This window comes from Drosophila innubila (assembly GCF_004354385.1).
Source record: "Drosophila innubila isolate TH190305 chromosome 3L unlocalized genomic scaffold, UK_Dinn_1.0 0_D_3L, whole genome shotgun sequence".
Classification (NCBI taxonomy): Eukaryota; Metazoa; Arthropoda; class Insecta; order Diptera; family Drosophilidae; genus Drosophila; species Drosophila innubila.
Window position 1 is genome coordinate 23,675,340 of NW_022995376.1, and position 21,802 is coordinate 23,697,141.

A 21,802-nucleotide genomic window follows, 5' to 3' on the forward strand; every position below is an offset into this window, starting at 1 on the left:
CGTAAAGCAGACTTTGGAAGATACATTCGTGTAAAATACGATTTGTTTAAAAAAATATAGAATTATTTTATATTAATCAAATAAAATATTAAGTCCCATCTCTAAAGATTTAGCCTTGATTTTTGTCCCTACAAATACAAAAAATTTCACAACGATCGCTTAAGAGTATCTGCCAGTCTGCTAGTGCTTTGTGCTTGTGGTTTTTTGCAACATTGCAAAAACGAACTTTGCCAGAAAAATAAAATAATATAAGACGAAAAAACAACTTAAGACAAATAAAATGAAACGAAACGAAAGTAAACAACATGCAAAAACGGCACAAAAGACACGACACAACGAAGTGAGGGAGGGTGCTAAGAAGAGGAGGAGGGAAGGTGAGACAAGAGAGACGATGTCAGCAGTCGTTAATAATTTACATATCTACCTACAAATCGACCTATGTACAGACATATGTATCTACATATACATATACACGTACATATACATACACATAAAGCCAACCTTTATGCATGCTCAACTTGTTTCGTACATATTTTGATTATTCTCTTCTTCTTTACTTAATTTCTCTTTTTTTTTTAATTTACATTTTGTTTTTGATTGTTTATACAAAAATTTTCGTTGTTTATTTATACAAAATTGCATACACATCATACATTAATTTACCTTATTTTGTACATGTGTCTTTCAGCACGCCCCGCACCTGTCAATATACCGCCCCTCCCCCACCTGTCCCCCTTTCGCCCCTCTTTTAATACAATTCCCTCCCTCGGGCTCTACATTTTCGTCAACCCGGAAAACAATGAAATCAAATGAACAATTGCAAATTTCTGTTCTTTTGGGCACGATAAGTGACTGACTGAGTGGGCGTTGCCACAATCCATTACGGGGGGCGGGGTCGGCGTCAGGTCACAGCGGGGTAATAATTTTGGGCCCGTTTGTCGGTTTTTTGTGGCCATATAGAGTGTCGTTCTTAGCTGATTGCTTAAACGTTTAAGTGTGCTTAGCGCACTTCAAATTGGGGGATTGGTCAGCAGGTCTAGAGGTCAAGCTAATAAGTATTTTTTCTTAAATTGGAGTCATTTCATCTCAGAGTTTGGTGTATTACCAGACATATAGATTCTAGTTATTTGAATTCATTTTTTTTAAAGAAAAAACTATTAATATCTTTTCTTTTTATAGTTACTTTAGCTATTTTAACTTTACTAGAATTTTTAATTATTATCTAAATTTTTTACCGCATTTACTACTACTCTTTTTCTCTTGGAAAAGTGGTATCTATAATTTCTATTACGCTCTTTCTAGATATTTGGCTTAGCTGATAAGCGGATTTAAAATCACATTATCTGCGTATTAACGCTACAAACAAAAATTCAACATTCAGTTAGCCACGTCTAAAAGTAGTAGTATTTACTACTCTTGTCTAAACTGCGCAATAATCGTAATGCGCAAATAGTAGCAGACATCATATGCAACTAAAGTTACAAAAAAAAAATATAAAAGGTAAGCGCACACAAAGTGCAGTTGCAGCACGCGCTAAATGCAGCGCAGCGACCGCAGCGCTGTTAGCAGCGCAGTTAACGTTAACTTTAACGCTGGCGTCGCGACGCGTCGCTGTAGCGGCATGCGATATTAGAAATTCGACAACAGAGAGGGAGCGCCAAACGCTGACGTTGCGTTGCGTCGTGTGAGCGCAAGAAGTTGAGAGAGAGAGAGAGAGCTTTGCGAGCGACTGCACCAACACTAAGAAACTTGTGTTCCATACAAAAGCACTCAGCTGGGGGCCGGCAAAAAGTTAAAAAATTTGCAATTGTTTTGACTAAAAAAGCTTAGAGAGCGCCAAGTTGCTGCTCTCTTCGTCTTGTTTGCGAGTGTGTGTGTGAGAGTATGTGTGCAAGAGAGTGAGTTACTCGCCGCTCATCGTTTAACGCTCGTCGTTCGCCGCTCGCTGCTTTTGCTTTATTTTTGTGTAGACATTGTATTTGTAGTTGGCGGCGAGACCAGAGACCCCAGACCCGTGGCCAGAGCCATAGCTAAAAGTTGGCGCGCGCTCCGCTCCCACAGCAACAAAAAAAGAAAAAAAAGTAAAGACGACGAAATTGACAACGACAACGACAGCGACGTTGACTTCGCTCCCCGCTTCGCCACTTCACCACTTCGCCGCCTTGCGCTTAGTTTTATTTCGTTTCGTTCGTTTCGTACGTTTCGCCTCGCTTTGGTTTCGGTTTCGGATTCGGTTTGTTGTACTTGATTTTGTTAGTTTTGTTTTTGGCATTTTGTTCGATTTTTTGTGCCGTCGCCGTTGCCGTTGCCGCCGCCTGCAGTCGTCGACCGCCAACGACGACGACGACGTCGACATCTAATAAAAAAGCTGCACACGGTCTATAAATGTATGTGTGTGTGTGTGTGTATGTACATTGTACATGCATATATTTATACAGGAGAGTACCGAGAGTACTTGTATTATAGAGCGCAGACTGCGTGGAAAATGCCAGCAATAAAATAACGTCAAAAAATGTAGTCGCAACTTCAAACAAAACCAAAAGATACAAAAAATTAAAAAAAAAAAAAAAAGTGAAGAAAACGCGCGCGCCAAGAATAATATTAAAAAGCGATTTGTGGAATAAACAAAACGTGTGTAGCACACGTCGCGTATACGCAACGTAAAGGAGTCTAAGCAAAAGCAAAGGAAGAAGGGTGCAAAAAGAAGACAAAGACGAAGAATAAGCAGAAGCAGAAGCTGTAGAAAAAGCGCCAAGTGTTATTACAAACAGATTTGCGATTTATTTAATTAATTGCAAACTAAGAGAATTTGTCAACGTCTGCAACATTTTGCAACATCAAATGCAATTGCTTAAAAAGTGGAAAATTGTGTGAGTGTGTATACAAAATTTGATGTAGCTGCGGCATCAACGGTACGCGGGGGTGTCTGCATCTATGTATGTGTGAGTCTCTGTGAGCACGTGCAACTGTTTAAGTGTATTAGTGCCTCTCGCTGCTCTCTGTGCAACTGTATATGTAGGTGTGTGTGTGTGTGTGTTTGGCAAACATCGCTGCATTTTGCAATTTTTTGTCTACATGCCGCGCTGCAACTGCGCGCAATAAACTTTTTGAGGTTAGTGTTAGTTGCATGTGAATGTGGCATATACAATTTTTATGTATACCCCCGCACTAATATAGCAGTTAAGCAAACCCCTTTCTCCACCCCCACCCCTATTACCATTCCCCCTTTCAACCTCACAAATATGCAGATGATGTTGATTTGCCAACGAGTTTAATTTTTGTGTGTTTTTGTTTATACGTTGTTATCGTTGTTATCGTTTTTATCGCTTTTTGTTAGCTTTTACGCGAACTCGTCGTCGGCTAAAACTCTAAATGTTTTTATTTTCTTTTTTTTATAGTTTATTTTTGGGTTTCTATCTTGGGTTGGGCGTTTAAAGTCGTTTTTATGGGCTGTCAATTAGTTAATTTGAATTGGTATCGGTTTTTATGCAATCCGTTAACTAGATTAACTAGAAAACATTTCTATTAGCTGTTAAAATAGGCACAGTGCAGCTTAAGTAAATAGCAACACTTTGAAATCCCATACTGGAAACTATACAAAATAATTAATTGAGCTAATTAAAGTTAAAATGCTCAAATAATCTGTCCCTAATAGAAAATATTTATGTGTTTAGTACTATTAATTAAAAATTATAAATAAAACAGCTTTGAAAAGATTTTAATGTTTGGTATATCTTTAAGTAATGTTCAAAAATTATTGACAATTGAATTTAAAATAAAAATGTGCTTCGTTCTACCCTTTGTGGCAGAGTTCAGCTCTCAAAGCTAGGAAGTAAATTGAGTTCTAAATTAAATTCGGACGTTGACTTTCAAAAGATTCGCAACATACTCGCACAGACTGAAAGCTTTCAAGAACTTAATGGAACTTTTTTATTAAAGTTGAAACTGTAATCCACTCAAAGCTTAACTCAATGCTCCTCTCACATAAAGTATGATGTTGAAAATCTCGCAGTTCGTTTCATATTATATCTCCATTTAGTTACGTTTCGAGCCCCCACTAGTTGTCACACCCCCTTGGGGAAAGAGCGGGCAAGTTTCCTTCATAAAGTTGTATAACAACAAATTATAATCCAAGGCCACAGCTTGTGAGGTGTGAAAAGAGTTTTTGTTGTATTTATCATTCTTAGGGATATTTAAGAACTTAAATCAATAGATATAAATTTATACAGCTTTTGATTAACTTGTGCTCTTTATTCTTTTTCAGCATTAATAAAAATCAACAGAAAATTTAATTCACCAAGGCAAAATCGAACCAAATAAAGAAAAGGAAATCACATCTAATAAACATTTGGGATAAACGAAAGGAAACAAAAATTTGCAATAAAAGAGGTAAGTGAAAAGCGGAAAAGCAAAAATAGAAAAAGATTTTCTGGAGCGTTGCGAAAATTAAAGGAAAAGTAAAAATAAAAAAATATCAACGCACAACTGAAAATGTTTGCGCGTAAATCAAGTTGACAAAATGCAAAATGGCAAAGGGGATGACGATGGGGCGGATGGCGAAGGGGGATTGCAAAGAGAAGTCACACACACACAAAGAGAAACACACACAGAGAAACACACACACAAAACGGCACTAATGAGCAGCAGCAACAACAACAACAGCAAAGCGAAATACGCAAAAACTAAAAGCAAATACAACGAAAAAAGAATAAAACGCTTTAATCGAAACGCCGCAGAATTAATACCCTATCCGAAACAGACGGTGTCTGTTGATTATTTCTTTTGTAACGTATAATATATTATATTTAATACCAGTTATCTTGACTATAATTATTATCTATCAATTGTAATTGATAAAAATTATTAATAGAAATCTTAACTTTCCGTGCGGCATCACCTTTTTAATAAGCCACAAATTGTGCGACATAATTATAATACACTTTGTAAGTGTATAATAAAATTTGCCACAAATCATTTGCCATTTTTTTTTCTCCTCTCTTTTTTGCTCTTTTTTGCGAAATTCCCCCTGGGGCCAAATTCGTATATTTTGGGTGTAGGGAGAGGATGACCAAGAAGGGGAAGAAGAAGGGGAGAGAAGTGGCGAGCGGGTGTAATCTGTGTTGGTGCGTATCTAAAAATGCTATACGCGAATGTCAGGCCATAAAGGAATATGATGAATTATACGCGCAAAAAAAACAACAATTTTATTTTGCACAAAAAACTAAAATTCACAAAATGTTGAACGACAACAAAAACAAGCAAAATCACTTAATTGTGTGCCCCAAGTGTTTGACTCTCCATATATATATACACATGTACATATGTACAGTATATATGAGAGAGTGTGTATGTGTTGTGGTTGTGTGTATCTAACAGATACATCTGCAATAAACTAATGCATGTGTGGCGTGTGGACCTGCCATCGAATCGGGCCCATCTATCATCATACGAGATCTCAGTTTGAAATGTTGCCGGCAACAAAATCTTCTCTTATTTTCTCTCTCTCTCTCTCTTCTTATTACTCGTTTTTTCAATTTTTTCGCTTTTTGTTTGTCACACTGAACGTCGGCGAGTTCGAAAATTCAACGCGTTAATTAAATGTGCAGATAATCACGTAGAATATGACATAAAACTATTTAAAATAAACTTAACGACAGATCGATTTTCAAACGCACTTTGAAAACGTAAATAATAATTTAAATTTAATTTTCATTAATAACTAAAAGATATGCTAAAGAAACGTATAAATTCGTGAAATAAAATCTCTATAATTTTTTGGAGTTTGGTTTAAAAGAAGGTTAGAATATTCTTATAATGCGATCTATTTAAAATATGCACCGATTTCTTGTATTTATTTATGTTTTAGCGAATAAATTTGCTTTATTCTTCGCAGCTTATAATTAAACACATTTTTTTAAAAGTTGGGGACATTCAGAAGATAACTTTCATCATCAATCATGATACCTGATTTCTACTTTTTGCATTCACAAGAAATTCCGATAGCCAAAAATTTTCAATTTTGGTATCAGTATCACAGAAAAATGTATCGTAAAAATATTGTGATTTTTTTTTGGGAACAAAGAATATTATGATTACCGATTATTACAAGTATAGCAGCGATTACTGATAGAAATTATTGAATGTAACTATCGATGATTAAGTGTTGTCAAACTGAACGATATAGCCGAAATGATCATTGTGAGAGTTAAACAATTGCTTCTGCCTGGATGTAACTCTCTACATTTTGAAAAATATTTGCAAAAAAAAAAAAAACACAAAAAGCCAAAAAGCCAAAAAACAAATGAAAACAATACAAAAATTGGACGCTTGGACGCTTTGGTCGCATTTTCATGACTCATTTTTTTTTATTCTTTTTGGTCTCTTTTTTTTGTCGTGTTTTGTATCTGGCAATTGTGCTTTACCTGTAGTATATGTGAGCGCTCTTTTTTCCTCGCTCTCCCTCTCTCTGGCTCACTCTTTGACTATGGCGGGCTTTTAAGCTCTCGCTCTTTTATAGTCGTTAGGGGTGGAGGGGGGAAGGGGGAGGGAAGCTTTTGTGTATTGAATTAGACGACTACACAAATTACGTTAAATTTTTGGCGCTCGTTTTTGTTGTTGCCGTTGAAGCAACAAGCGCAAAAAAGTTTGCCAATTTGTTGTTGTTCTGGTTATTGCTATTTTTTTTTTGTGTTTTTTTTTGTTCTGTTCTAACCTTGAAATCAAATATTTGTTGTATCGCTTTATTCTTTTTTTGCGCTTTGCCAGATAAATACAATGGATAGATAGGCCCATGAGTCCATGTTCTTTAAAAAAAAGTTGAGTTTGTTTGCTTTTTAGTTCCAGAAATTTAGATTGTAAATCAATTTAAAAGTTAACATTTTTTCTGACTATTACCAAAAGTAAAGTAATTTCCATAGTCGAGAGCTATTGATCTTTAAAAATAGAATTTTAATAAGAGAAGAGAACATATTTCCAAGATGCCATTATTGTTTAGTTTACTGGTATATAAAAATAGTTTGTAATATCGTTAATATTATTCTAACCAATTTGTTAATGTTTCCTATTTATATATTTTCTAAACTTCCGTCTACTTTCATAAATTTTATCATAAGTTGTCGAAATATTATTATTGAATAATATAATTGCAAAATGGATTTCAAAGTTTATTTTTTATTCTTTTATTGCAAAAAATATTAGATAACTGTTGTTAACTGTAAGCTGAGGTTTTTAGACAAGTTAGTTGACATTCTGTTGAGATTAATGACAAATAAAGGAAGAAAGGTAAATGTATCTTTGTTAAATATAGATTGATATTCTTTTATCTTCACTCTGCATTTAATGTTGATGGATCTCTTTTCCTTCTTTGCACTATATACTCCACTTTATCGATCTTCTTCATGTATGTATGGTTGGCAAATTTGTAGCCAATTTCTGTGCATGCTTCGTTGGCAGTGAAAGTTGTCAACTGCCATTTTAACGCCTCCCCCTCGAGATTGTACAGACACGATTTCTACTCTAGTTTTATTTTGCTCTTTTGTTTTTTTTTTCTATTTCTATTTCAATTTCAATGGCGTGTGGACAAGCAACGATTCAACCAATGGCAGTCGGCGTTTATGGCCATTAATATCTGGCATTCATCTCTTGTATCTTTGTATCTTATGCATGTGCATTTCTATGACTACGAGTACAAGTACGAGTACGAGTCAGAGTATCTTGTATCTTTTATGTTGTATCTTTAGCTGCTACCCCAAACGCGCGTGTTTATTGTGTCTCGGCTGTCAGGTGTGAAGTAGGTGGAGTTTATATCTTTTGCCTCAGTCTTCGCTCACTCATCACTTAAAATTGCATTTCGATTTGCTCGGTTGCCTTTGAGAGCAGTTTACGATTACACATTGAATGTATGAGAAACAATCTCGGAATGATCTCTTATGTGCATTGTTTCGGACTCCTATTTTGTCATATACTCGTTCTCAAATTATATAGAAGATTGAGTTACTTTTGGATTGCATTAAAATTGTTATTTAACTCCAAATAGTATGAACTAATATCAATTTTAGGCAGAGACTAAAACCATTATCGAAGCCGTAACCTTTAACCGATATTAACCGATTGAAACTGGTAACTGAAACCTTAACCAAAACTACACATTTTTATTATGCCGAAAATTTGAATAATGCTCTTATTAAATAGACATTTTTTTGAATTATAGAATTTTTGCTAATACATTAACTTGTTTTTTGCATTTCTACCATTTTTTTTTATTTGAATCGAAATCATACTGGTATTTTAAAATCGAAGCCTAAAAAAACCGATTACCCTTACGCAAGCTATATATATAAAGATATTTCGTAACCAATAACCGAAAACCAAAAAATTTAAACTTAACCGATATCCTAACTGAAACCGATATTCGATTCGGTTTGATACCCTGATTCTAGGATTAAGAAAGATTTTTAGTTGTAGTTTATTTTTATGTGACGTATTTTGTAAAAAGTAATATACTCCGAAAAACATAAAATCACATTCAGAAAATAGTTTTAGTAAATATAAGTATTTTGTATATTATGCATAACTTTTTAAAATGTTTTTATATGCATTTGTTTCAAAAGTATATAACAGATCCGATTTTAAAGTTAAAAATAAGACACTTCCAGGAGAGCACATCAAAATTTATGAGAAACTTCCTATAGATCAACTGTTGAATGATTGAATAAAGCAACCGAGTCATAAACTATGATTTGCTTAGGATTTGGGCCCGTTAGCTAAGTCATTTACCAAATGTATCTGCTAACACTTATTTAAATGGCCGCACGCAATTAAAAATAAATAAAAAATCGCTCATTACATTTGTAAGATCGGTAGAAGCAAGGACCCGAGGGGGGGAGAGGGAAGTGGGACAAGGCAGTGCGAAAAACAAACATAGATAGTGCGCATAGTACTCAGGCAAAGAGGAGGGTGGGGAGAGGTGGCTGAGGTGGCAGGGGAGAGAAAAGGGGCAACGACAACGAACGCATAAATTGCAAATGCTGTCGCGCTGCCAATGGAGCGCAATAATTCACAAATAGCAACAACGACTTCGACTTGGACAGGCACGAAGTGCAACTGCAACTGCAACTGCCACAGTCCCAGTTCCTGCACTCCTCCTTCCCCTCCCCCTCACCCACCCCTTTGGATGTTAATATGGGTCCCTCTTCGGGCGCCATTTCATACTGAGACTGCAACTGAGAAACTGTTGAGGTACGACTATGAGTACGACTATGAGTATGAGTGTGAGTATGAGTGTGAGTGTGAGTACGAGTATCTCGTATCTTTTAGTCTGTTTTGTTGGCGCGACGCAACGTTCGTTTACGGGTTCAAGGTAGTTTAGTTCTCTCGCCTCATATATGAATCGAACTCAAACTCGCACTCGGATTCGTATTCGCGTTCGCACTACTCGTACACTGATAACAAAAAATGTTCGAAAATCAAGATTTTGTTCTCAAAACTAAGATTTTTGGTCTAAAAAATGCGTCGAAAACATAAAATTCTTAAATAAATAGAACACATCTTGATTTTAAGAACATTTCAAATAAGACCAAGTTCTTATTTTAAGAATAAATGTTCTTAAAATTCAAATCAAAAAATAAAAAAAATAAAATTATTTGTTATATTTATAATTTTTATTTATTTACATATTATTCTGATTTATTAATACGAAATAGTACCTATTTATACTTTCCTAACAATTTAAGATATTTATTCTTATACTAAGATTTTAAGATGTTTTAGATTAATAATCTTAGTTTTAGTAAATTGGGCTTAAAATAATCTTATTTTAAGAACAAAATATTTAAGATGAATGTCCTTGATTTTAGAAGTTGGTCTTTTTTTTCAGTGTATTTATACTCGTATACTCGATTCTTAACTCAATGCGTTGCGATTCGCATCGATGCGGCAGTGTTAACTTCTTGTAAATCTTTTTGTTGTTGTTGTTGCTACTGACACGCATTGCGTTTTCAATTGATTTATTTCCAATTCATTTCGTCATTTACCAACCAATTCGATATCTTTCACAATTTGTTTTGACTTTACCAATTTAGTAAACACATTTAATTAATTTACAAAACGACTACACTTTAATTCAAATTAGGGAACATAATATTAATAAAAATATAAAATGCAATTGATTGTAAATAATCATAAATATTTTGAGCTTTGTTAGCATAGGCAGTCAGTGAAGAATGGAATAGGAATAAGTCTTAATGTTTAATGGTTCTCAGCTTTTTTGACTCACTTTCCTTACATATTAAAAATTTTAAATTAATTTACTTAAGGATATACTTGTTTGTATTAGTGAATGTCAATTTATAGTAAATCTGAAATTGTCAGATTAAATTAGCTTAGAATAATAGAGCGTACAATAAAGACTTAACAAATAATTACTAAAATTTCTATCCTATAACAATTTTGAAGTCTACAAATTACATATATAAGAATGTTCTTGAAAAGCTGATTTAAATCTACCTGCATCTTAGTTTCTCAAAGTTGAAGATTCAAATGTAATCTGAGTCAATCATGTTAATAAAATTATGCATATTAAAAGACCTAAATTTTACAACTGTTCAACTGAAGTACAGTCCATAAGTCGAACTTCTATAGCTTGAATTTTCTCTAACTCCAACAAAAATAATTATAAAATTAAACCCTTATATATTAGTAATAATTAAATTAATAAAATTAAAAATTAAAAACTAAAATTAAATTTAAACGAAAACAATTTATAATACTGAATACAAAAATCAATTTTAATAATTAGGGCTTAAGCAATCTTGGAATTAGGCTTAGTTATCATTACACTTATATAAATTATGATTGAAAAAAAAAAAATTTAGTGGCAATAGCGTTTACTGAGCAATTTGCAAACAATTCTGTTTTCTCCAACTTCCATAAGTCGAATTTCTCCATAACTCGAACAACGTGCCAAGTGCTTCTGTAAGTCGAGTTTTTGGGGAAATCACCAATAAATTGAGTTTTATTTTAGTTTCTGTTTTATGCTTCTGTTAAAAATAAATAATTATCAGATACTAATTTCCGGTTTTTTAAGTTTTGGTTAGCTTGAAGAATAGGGTAAAATTTAAAAGTTAAAGTATAGTAAAGTAGGAGTTACATCAATTTGAAATGTATGAATTTTAGTAACTTATTTCTGTTTTTCTAAATTTTGTTTAACTGTAACGAAAAATAAAAATTTAACAGCTTGCAATTTGAGATAGTTTCTGATTACAAATACAAGATAAAATAAAAGTTAAAAAAATTTAAAAAGATCATAATTTAACAAAATTGAATATGTAGCTTATTAAATTAAAGTTAAAAATAATTCCAAGTCTCCATTAATCGAGCTTTTTTTTGGATAGGGAGTTAGGGAAGTTCGACTGTATTTTCAATACTTTTTAAGTTTTTCTTTTCTACTTTTCTTTTTAGGCCTTAATTTCAAAATTGTCAACTTTTGTTAAATAATAATTTTGTAGACTACTTTTGGTTGTTGACGATAACAAAATAAATGAAGTTAATGGTTTGTACTTGGACATAGTCTTGTGTAGACATCTTTAGTATAGTATTTTATAGTTGACTGAATTTTAGTGTTATAATGTGTTGTGTTGTAAAGTGTAGTGCAGTGTTGTGTTATGTTGAATGGGTTCAATAAGTTAATCAAAAGTTGTTAAGCAAGTCAATTACTCAGTGGTTGCTGGTTGTTGATTGTTGGTTGCCTGTTTCCATGTCTCATGACATCACAGTTGATGTGTTCTGTTGTTGTTGTTGTTGTTGTTGTTGTCTATTGCGAGGAGATTGGCAAATGATGAGAGGCAATAACTTGAGGGAGTGATGTTTATGGCCAGGCCACATGTTTCGGACGGCACTTTACTTGTATATTGTTAATGGATCTCTGGCCGTTTAGGACAACAGTTCAACACTCGAAACAGGCCACGAAGTGGGCTGCACCCCTCACAATATCTGTATCTTTAGCTGTGTATGTGTGTGTGTGTGTGTGTTGTATCTGTGAGAGCCGCACGCTTGCCGAGACCTTGATCCCGCATTAAAAAGTTGGCACGTCGTGGGGCAACAAAAAAAAGCACACAGCAAAAAAGAAAAGAAAAGAAAAGATAAAAGACAAGAGTCAGAGCCAGCCAACAAAAACAACAACTACACCAACAACATCAACAACAACCACTCATGACAACAAAGGAGGCACAACATGTGGCCAGTCTGTTGGCAGTTGCCTCTAAAATGGGGGTGTGGGAGCAGCAGCAAAGCAGCAAAGAGGCAGTGTTAATAGAGGGGGGTGTGGAGGGGGATGTGAGGCAAGCTGGAGTTGTCCCAGCCTGCTTGGCATGCGGTGTCCATTTATGCGCCACTCCTCTCAATCAGCCGCTGATGATCTTCATTGTTTTTAATTTGCCTCGCATTTTTATTGTGTTTCTTTTTTGCTTCCTTTTCATTTATTTTTCTTCGGTTTGTAAAGTTTCGTTTTTTATTTGAAATTAAAAGTTTTAATTTCGGGTTTTTTTAATGTGTTTAGCATATCTTGAAGTCCCGTGGCTTTTCGATCTGTCACATAAATTTAGTTTGAACAAAAAAACCTGAATTCTAGTCCTGTCTTGTTAAAATTCTGCTATTATTTACTTTGTAAAGGATAGTTTTGGATAACGTTATATAATTATTAACGAGAAAAACAAATCTGCACAGAGTGCTCGACTAAAATATACATTTTATAAATTCCACTCAACACAGAAAAAATTTTGGGTTAATACTAATATTATTATAAATATTATATGGCCTAAGACTTAATACTAATATACCAAAGTTGATAGCTCCTATAAATAATTTCTTAATTTAAAGAAAATGTGCAATAAAATAAAAACACAGTCAGCTAGTCAGTGAGTCCGGACAAAGAGTTTTATATATATATTAAATCGAAATGTATAAATTTTTTCCAAAGAAATCTTCTCATAAACATTTTTCCAATAATTCCATTTTTCTCTTTCTGATTGCAGTTAAGCCGAAAACGAAAACATAAAAGGAAAGCCTGCAATTTCTTGGAACTCCTTAACGAGCTTTTAGATACAAAACGGAAATTACATTTTCAGTCAGGGTTTTCCAAATGCCATGTGAAAATTGCTTGTTTGAGATCAACTAGAGAGACAACTAAATAAAGAAAAGAAAAAAATTCAATATAATTTCAATTAAAACGAAAACAAACATAAATGAGGCATTTAAGAAGAAAGGAATTTTAAATGGGAAACACAAGAGACAACAACAGGAAAAACAAAATGCGAGCCATGAAGAGAAACAAGTGAAACAAGCAACAAAGCAGTAAATAAAGCAAAAACCAAACACAAAGCAAAAAACAAAAAGAAACTGCAAGGATGTGCAACAAAAGTCAATAAACAAAAGAAGGAAGAATAAGGACGCGAAGAGAGCTTAAAACAAAAGCAAGAAAACTGTGTCTGGTCGAAGGACACGGCAAACAACGAGAAACAACAACAACAAAAATAAAAAAAAGCAACCTAAACAGTAACAACCACAAACAGAAACAGAAATAACAGAAACAACAACAACAACAACAAAATGGCCATAAATTTCTCGGCCTCCTTTGCGGCCTGCATAGCAGCAGGTCTGAAGGTTCCCCGCCAGATAATGTACTGCATCACACAGGATACGGGGCAGCCGTATGTGCTGTACAAGGACTCGCAGGATGCGGAACGTAATGCCGGCGCGATTGGGGCAAGTGCCGCACAATGGGGCAGCGATATGTATCCCAATATCCAGCAACAGGCGCAGCAGCATCTCAACGCACAGCAGCAACAACAGCAACAGCAGCAGCAGCAACAACAACAGCAGCAGCAACAACAACAGAACGCAACTGCCGCTGCGCAGGCAGCAGCGGCAGCAGCAGCAGCGGGACAACCGCAGAGTCCCCCCGGCGGAGGCCAAGAGCCGCGCGACAATGGCAGCGGCGATGGGCGGCAACAGCAGGTGTCGCCCTCGTCGAGTCCATATCCTTCGGTGCAACAGCAGCAGCAGCAGCAACAACAACAGCAGAGAGCCAATGGCAATGCCGACGACGATGCCATGAATCAGGTAAACCAATATTCCACTTGACAACCAATTCACATTATGTTTTCAGCAGAAAATTCTTTTTTATAAATAAAAAAAAACCAGTTGGAAAGGCTATAGTCGAGATCCCGACCATAGGATACCCGTTACTTACTTCAATACACGTAAAAGTACTTTAAAGAAAATACTTGTTTTGCTCTGAATACTTTAATTCGCCATATCTGCCGTTCTACTTGTCCGATCTTGATGCATACTAGTTGATACCGTTAATTACCACAAAAAACGTTTTATCTTAAAAACTGTGAGTGTGTTGGTTTTTCCCGATTTGCGGGGGCGGAGAGGGGCGTGGCTTAAATTTGAAACAAACTTGATCTGCGTGAGGTATATAGAAGTCTGTGATTGAAAGTTTGGTATCGCTATCTCTTATAGTCTCTCAGATCCTTTTGTTCATACAGACGGACAGACAGACAGACGCACATGGCTATATCGACTTGGCTATTGATGCTGATCAAGAATATATATACCTTATAGGGTCGGAGATGCCTCCTTCTCCCTGTTACATACATTTTAACGAACACACTATAACCTTTTACTTATTTTTTTATGTAACGGGTATAAAAAACAAAGAAAACTTAGATATTCTTGCAGCTCACTGTTAATTTTTATTAAGGAGTATTACTTATTATATCAATTTTTTAAGCAATCTATAGTTTTTGTGACACTTCAATGATTTGAAAAAACACATTCTGTTGCTTTTTGTTTATTTTTTATTTGATGTATTTATTAAATTAAATAAATGATATAATACCTCATGTTAACAAAGATATGAAAATCAATATAGATCTATATAGATTTGGATATTTAAGATTAAAACTTGTGCGTTTGAATAAGATGATTAAAAGCCACATTAGCCTCAAAAAAAAAAAGACGATGAATTCATGAATAGTTGTATACAAATAGTTTAACTGACAATTGTTAGAATTTCTAGAAATAATACAGATTAATCGAAAATATCCATACAGAGCAAGTAAAGGTTTTTCAGAAAATAAGTAGGAGAATAAAGTAATTAAAATATCCAATGTGCATACAATGTTTAATTTATTTAAAAAATAAAAAATAAATAAAAATATTAAATGGCCAAGCTGTGAGTTATTAATGCAGATTTATCAAAGAGAAAGAATTTAAGAAAGTTGTAATATATTTACAAAAACCCTTTTACCCTTTTCAAAAAAGGTCTATTTAATAAGATGAATATTCAAATTGAAAATAAAAATTAGTATGAAAACACGATGATTACACCTAGAACACATAATTAAATTTATTGCTTGATTAAACAGAAACTACCAGATGTACCTGAATCGGCTACTAATCGGTTATTTTGGTTTGAATAATTTCGGCTACCAACTTCAATCGGTTAATACCGATTTGAATACGGTTTTAATCCCTGATTATTAGTTTTCTGTTTTTAGCTGCAAGGTGGGATTAAATTTAATATATTAATCGCCTTTATTTAAATTGATAGACTTTTGAATTGCTGGCAATACTTTTTTTAATTGTCACCATATACTAATACCTTTATTTTCTATTCTTTCTCTCTTTCTATCTCTCTCGCTCTACCTCTCTCTTTCTCAGCTTGCCAATCAACAGAACTCCGCGCCAAATCCAAACCAAAGCAGCAACGAGCCGCAGCACGCTGCCACAAATGGTGGCGAGGCTGGACAGGGGAATCCGCACGTGCAACAGAATGGAGGCGGCGGTGGTCAGCCGCAAGGGGATCCCGGCTTCCAGACGCCCGACTATTATGCGCCGCGTCATGGGGCGCCACAGGGTGGCATGCTGGCGCCACCTGGCTTCCCGCCACTGCACTATCTCAACAAGGGCGTCCTGCCGATGGAACAAAATGGCGGCGAGTCGTACGCGTTGCCAGAGTTGTTGCCGGGCCAACAGCAGCAGCAGCAGAATGGGGCGCCACAGAATGGAGCTGGCAATCCGAATCAGTCGAATGGCAATGCCAATGAGAGCGCAACGGCTGCAAATGGTGGCGCCACGGGCGGTGCGGCGGGGACAACGGGAACGCCGAGTGGACGGTCGGGACCTGGACGTCCGCATAAGAATAAGCCGCACAGCGATTTGCGGCTGTTCAAGTGCCTCACGTGTGGCAAGGACTTCAAGCAGAAGAGCACACTGCTGCAGCACGATCGGATACACACGGACGCTCGACCATTTCCCTGCTCCGAGTGCGGCAAGCGGTTTCGCCAGCAATCGCATCTGACGCAACACCTGCGCATCCATGCGAATGAAAAGCCATTCACCTGCCCGTACTGCTCGCGCAGCTTCCGACAGCGCGCGATTCTCAATCAACACATACGCATCCATTCGGGTGAGAAGCCCTTCGCCTGCCCCGAGTGCGGCAAGCACTTTCGCCAGAAGGCCATCCTCAATCAGCATGTGCGCACCCACCAAGGCGAGCGACAGTTAACAAATCCATTACCGATAACGATAACGATTGCAATTGCAATTGCGATTGCGATTGCGCAATTAGTTAGGGACAGCTACTCGACCCATCAGCTTATTGTATCAATTGTCCTATCCAATTTATCGCGAATCTTTAGATTCGCAAACGTTTGGCTTACAACGTTTGCAGCAATGCAAATTCCCTTGCTAAATTCTTACCACAAATTGAGCGATGTTTTGGCCTAAATTCTATAAATTATGCACTTACTTTTTTATTTCAACTATTCCAAATTTAAGTTGTTGACTTTTTTGAGTGTCTCTCAAAGAAAACGAATGCAAAAAGAGCAGTGGAAAGAGAAATGAATTTAACTTTAAAAATAGTTTTCCATCAATATTCAATTTAAACTCACACACACAGCTCACACAGACGCTTAAGCTGCTGAAGCTTAAAGCTCAAAGTGTATAAATTATATGCGAAACTTTACAACGAAGCAAAAGCTCACTAATACAAGCACATGTTTAAAAACAGAGACAATAATTCGAGTTACATTTAATATTTAAAAAACAGAACTGAGCATTGATTTAAACTTAAATTAATAACGAAACAAATCGAAAAATTATCCAAGAATTTAGTAATTTAAAATCTATTAAATGTGCAACTTATTTGTATTTTATAAAAAATATATGCACTCTTGCTTTAACTTAAATTAAAACTTAGGAATCAGTTAAAATCTGTTCAAATAATTATATTTATAAAAAAATGTCAGAAATATAGTAACAATTTGAAATTTATTTCATTTGAAAGCCTCAAAGCGTCAACAACTTTAAAAAAAAAATAGACCAAAAAGAATAAGAAATTGAAAAATATAAATAGAAGCTATAAATCTCTAGTTCAGATGATGCTAGGTGATATATGTGATAAGATCGCAAGTGGCTTTGGGCCAAATTTAAGCGCTGCTAACAGTGGCAATCTCTGGCTTGATTACTTTCATGTGCACCCGGCTGCTGATCAACACGTCCCCCGAACAGATGTCTCACCGCATCTCATATTCAAGAACGGTCCCCACCCGACGCTTTGGCCCTCGGACGTGCCGTTCCCCGGCGAGGAGACGGACACAAAGGGAGACATTACCGTTGCCAGTGGCGGTTACCATGACGATGATTCGCAGGGTACTCCCGACGGCAGCGGTGGCATGCATTATCCCTCGTACTTTAAGGATAGCAAGGGTGAGTAGACGAGTCCACTGCAATTGAATTCTGTCCTATATGCAGATTAATTAAGTGCATTCTACCAGTAGGTCAAAAGATTCTACCCGAAGTCCTGCAACATATTGGAGTGCGGCCAGCCAATATGCCGCTCTACGTGCGCTGCCCCATCTGTGACAAGGAGTTCAAGCAGAAGACGACACTCCTGCAGCACGGCTGCATTCACATCGAGTCCCGGCCGTATCCCTGTCCGGAGTGCGGCAAACGTTTCCGCCAACAATCGCATCTCACGCAGCATCTGAGGATCCATACGAATGAGAAACCCTTCGGCTGCATGTACTGTCCGCGATTCTTCCGGCAGCGAACCATTCTGAATCAGGTAAGTCGCTCTCAGAGTTACAAATCAAAGATTTCATTGGTGTCTATAAGCAATACCATTACTTTTTAATTACCATTAAAAAATGTAATGCTAATGAAATTTCATTTCACTGGCATTGAAAAAGTAGTGCTTGTTAACATTTTTTAATTAGTAATGCTTAAAAAATCAATTAATTATTTAGGTTTTCTTTATTGAATATTTCTAATAAAATCGGATGTTAATTAGCATTAGCATGGAATTATTTTAATAAAAAAATTTAGTCCCAAATCTGCAATTTGCTTATTTTTTTTTTGTTGCTATTTTTAGCAATTTTTTCTTTTTAATTTGGGAATTTTAACCCACAATATTCCGGCAGCACTGGTTAAATGTGTCCTTTAAAGTTTTTAAAGTTTGAAAGTACATACACCACTTGATTCAACAGATTTTTACATTGAATTTTTAATTTTAAAGATATTTTAAAATTCTTTGAAAAAAAATTGATTAGTAATTTTATTTTTGGTGATTCTTTTAAAAATTAAAAACAGGAAATGTTATGATTCTTAAATATAAACTTAAAAAATATTACTCTGTTATATTTTATTTATTAGTTGCAATTTAATCGATACTGAATAGTTGACCATTCTTATTTATAACCTTCTTCGGTTTTTATTTTTGTACACTTTATTTTAATACCAATATTTATTTTTATTTAAATGAAATTAAAAATAAAAAGTATTTTCAAATTATTTATTAAAAAGTAACTTAAAATGAACTGAATGTAAGCATCTTTTAATAGGCTATTTCCACGACAGCACATTCTGCACATTCGTGGCCATTTTCATCATTCGGCACGAATGTGGACTTCATTTCAGTACAAATTCCGAATGATCATTTTGATTCATTCATAATGAATAATGCGAATTTCAGTATTTTTTTTATCGAACACGCGATGTCTATCGATAAACTCGTGAAAATAAAGCAAATATCATCTTAACCAGCTGTTTTCTTCAATAAAAACGATATGCATGAAATTTACGCCAGTTATAATATCAAAATAAATATTAAAATGTTGTTATTGTCAGCTTTTTATAATTTTTGCTCAAAAACCGAACAGCTGATTTGCTTTGGGTTAGTATCAAATGTTTTAACAGTTTCACATTTGGTCGTGGAAATCCAAAAATGAGCCACATTCAAATGTTAGCCAATGTGGCAAATGGAAATAGCCTATTAGCCAAGTACTGTATTTCCAATAGCATTCACTATGTGTAGCTCAAAAGGGTACTTTACATGTCCTAAGTCTAAGAACCTAAGAGGACACACAGTTTTTATTTTGTAAGTTGACAATTCATATTTGTTTTAGCTAAAAATCAACAAATAGTTTGTATTAATAATTTGAAATTTCAAAAAGTATAATCAATATGGGTCCTTATTTCACTGTATATCAATGTCGAGGCTCTGGTTAAGTTTTCTTGATTTAATCACAACTTCTTCTCTTTGCAGCACTTGCGCATCCACACTGGAGAGAAGCCGTACAAGTGCAGCCAGTGCGGCAAGGACTTCAGGCAGAAGGCGATCCTGGATCAGCACACGCGTACCCACCAGGTAGTTGTAGCCTAGCCGAAGCCACCCCACCACCCACAAATTGGTGTCTAGAGTTATGAAGAGACATTTCTAAATTGTATTCCAATCTCTTTCACTTTCACTTTCACCAGGGCGATCGTCCTTTCTGCTGTCCGATGCCCAATTGCCGGCGACGCTTTGCCACTGAGAATGAGGTGACGAAGCACATTGACAACCACATGAATCCGAACAGCACCAAGGTGCGGCGGCAGCAGCAGCAACAGCAGCAGCAACAGGTGCAACAGCAGCAACAGCAGCAACAACAGCAGCAGCAGCAACAACAGCAAGTGGTGCAACAGCAGCAGCAACAGCAACAGAATGTTGCTGCCTCGGCAGCAGTTGTGGCAAATCATTTGATGAACGACGTCAAGAGCTTGGCGGCCCAACAATTCCTCAACAACAACAATCCCGCCACGGTGGACAACAAGGCCAACATATTGCCGGTGAGGAGCATGGCGGCCAATGCGGCAGCAGCTGCTGCAGTTGCACAGCAATCGGTGGTGAAGAATGAGCTCTACTTTCCACAATGCTACGGCCCGCCCTTTCAGCATCCCTTCCACGCCCAGCAGCAGCAGCAGCAGCAACAACAGCCGAGTGCGGCACATGCCAATGGCGGACCGACGCCGCCGGTGACGGTCACTGTGGCGAATGCGGTGGCACCGGGTGTTGTGGTGCAACAGAATGCCGCTACCTCTGTGGTGGCTCAGTGACATCCCACCACTGGAGCAGCTGGAGCACAACAACAGCAGCAACAACAACAACAACAGCAACAGCAACAACAGCAACAGCAGCAGCAGCAACAACCGGTGGCAACAACAACAGCACATCATCCGCCGCCATCATCGGCGCCGCCGCCAACAGCAAGTCAGCATCATATCACGACGACGGTGGGTGGTGCAGCCGCCACGCCCACAGCCACACACGCCTCAACGGTGGCAGCGCCACAAACGGTGACCTTGTCGATAACATTGCCACCGCCGCCGCCGTCGGCGCATCCGCCACATCCGCATGCGGGACATGCGTTGGCGGGCACGCCCAATGGCGTTGCACCACCGCCACCGCCGCCAACATTGTCACATGCAATACCCATACACCCACACATACACTCGATATTCGGATCTCTATGATGTCATCAGTAAACCAAATCCTCACAGCAACAACAACAATAAAGCATAGCAACAGCTGCAGCCACGCCCAATTTTTCATAACAATTAAACGTAAACGTTTATTTTGGATCCGTTTCCAAATCGATAACATAAAAAAAAAATGTAATTTTCTTAGTTTATAAAAAAAAACAAAACAAAGTTTTGGTCAGATGCAGAGCGAGACATGAACAGACGAGTACTAGTCTTTTCGAAAAGGACTCTAAACTCCTTTCATAATACATAGATAAAAGAGAACGGAAAGCAGATCGAAGATAAACCATAAATATCAATTGCAAATGGTTCAAGAATTATGATGAAGATCAACCAAAACACAACGTTATACGATTCCTTTTTCAATAATATTCGATTTAAGGATTTTAAACTTTAAACATATTTGTACGAAAAGTTCATTTAACGGAATTTGAAGCACGAGTTATACGATTTCTAGGCGTACAGTTAGTAGTATAGAGAGTGAGGGATAAATTTACGATGTGAAGTGATAGATACGGGCAGCTAAGGGCGGGATTAGTAAAGATAGGGGAGGGAGGGAAGTCGTATAGATAGGCGATGATATGATGAAGTTTAGGAGGCGTAGACGTTGCGCTAAGCTACAAATTATGTTTTCAATTTTCTTGGAGAAAAACAGACACAGCAGCTAATTTATATAATATCGTACATAAATCTATAATTATAGTTTTACATAATATTATGTTGTTGTAGTATTTGGAATCTTGATTTGATATGATCTTCAGGCTACTGAAAATATATAAAACTATATATACATACATATATATATATATATATATATATATATATATATATATATATATATATATTACTATTAGTTTATCTCTGAATTATTTGTATCGCAAGCTAGCAAAAAAACTTTAATTCGAATTTTGCTTCTTATTTCTATTAATTGATATGT

The 21,802-nt window shown here is 36.2% G+C and overlaps 1 protein-coding gene across 1 annotated transcript; it reads left to right on the top strand.

Moving 5' to 3' along the window:
* Window positions 1-1,882: 1,882 nt before the first annotated feature.
* On the top strand, window positions 1,883-21,119 carry LOC117789272 (myeloid zinc finger 1). The gene is made up of 9 exons (XM_034628388.1): window positions 1,883-2,878; window positions 3,020-3,112; window positions 4,265-4,389; window positions 13,029-14,115; window positions 15,724-16,555; window positions 17,575-17,772; window positions 17,841-18,130; window positions 19,610-19,714; window positions 19,822-21,119. Exons 4-9 carry the CDS (start codon window positions 13,603-13,605, stop codon window positions 20,437-20,439), a joined length of 2,556 nt encoding a protein of 851 aa, XP_034484279.1. The 5' UTR covers window positions 1,883-2,878; window positions 3,020-3,112; window positions 4,265-4,389; window positions 13,029-13,602; the 3' UTR covers window positions 20,440-21,119.
* Window positions 21,120-21,802: the final 683 nt, after the last annotated feature.

What these genes read in the sequence shown, in the direction of transcription:
- LOC117789272 (XM_034628388.1), top strand. Translation starts at nt 13,603, where the DNA reads ATGGCCATAAATTTCTCGGCCTCCTTTGCGGCCTGCATAGCAGCAGGT. An exon ending in ACGACGATGCCATGAATCAG is followed by an intron (nt 14,116 to 15,723) that starts GTAAACCAATAT and finishes TCTCTTTCTCAG; the next exon opens with CTTGCCAATCAACAGAACTC. An exon ending in GTACTTTAAGGATAGCAAGG is followed by an intron (nt 17,773 to 17,840) that starts GTGAGTAGACGA and finishes GCATTCTACCAG; the next exon opens with TAGGTCAAAAGATTCTACCC.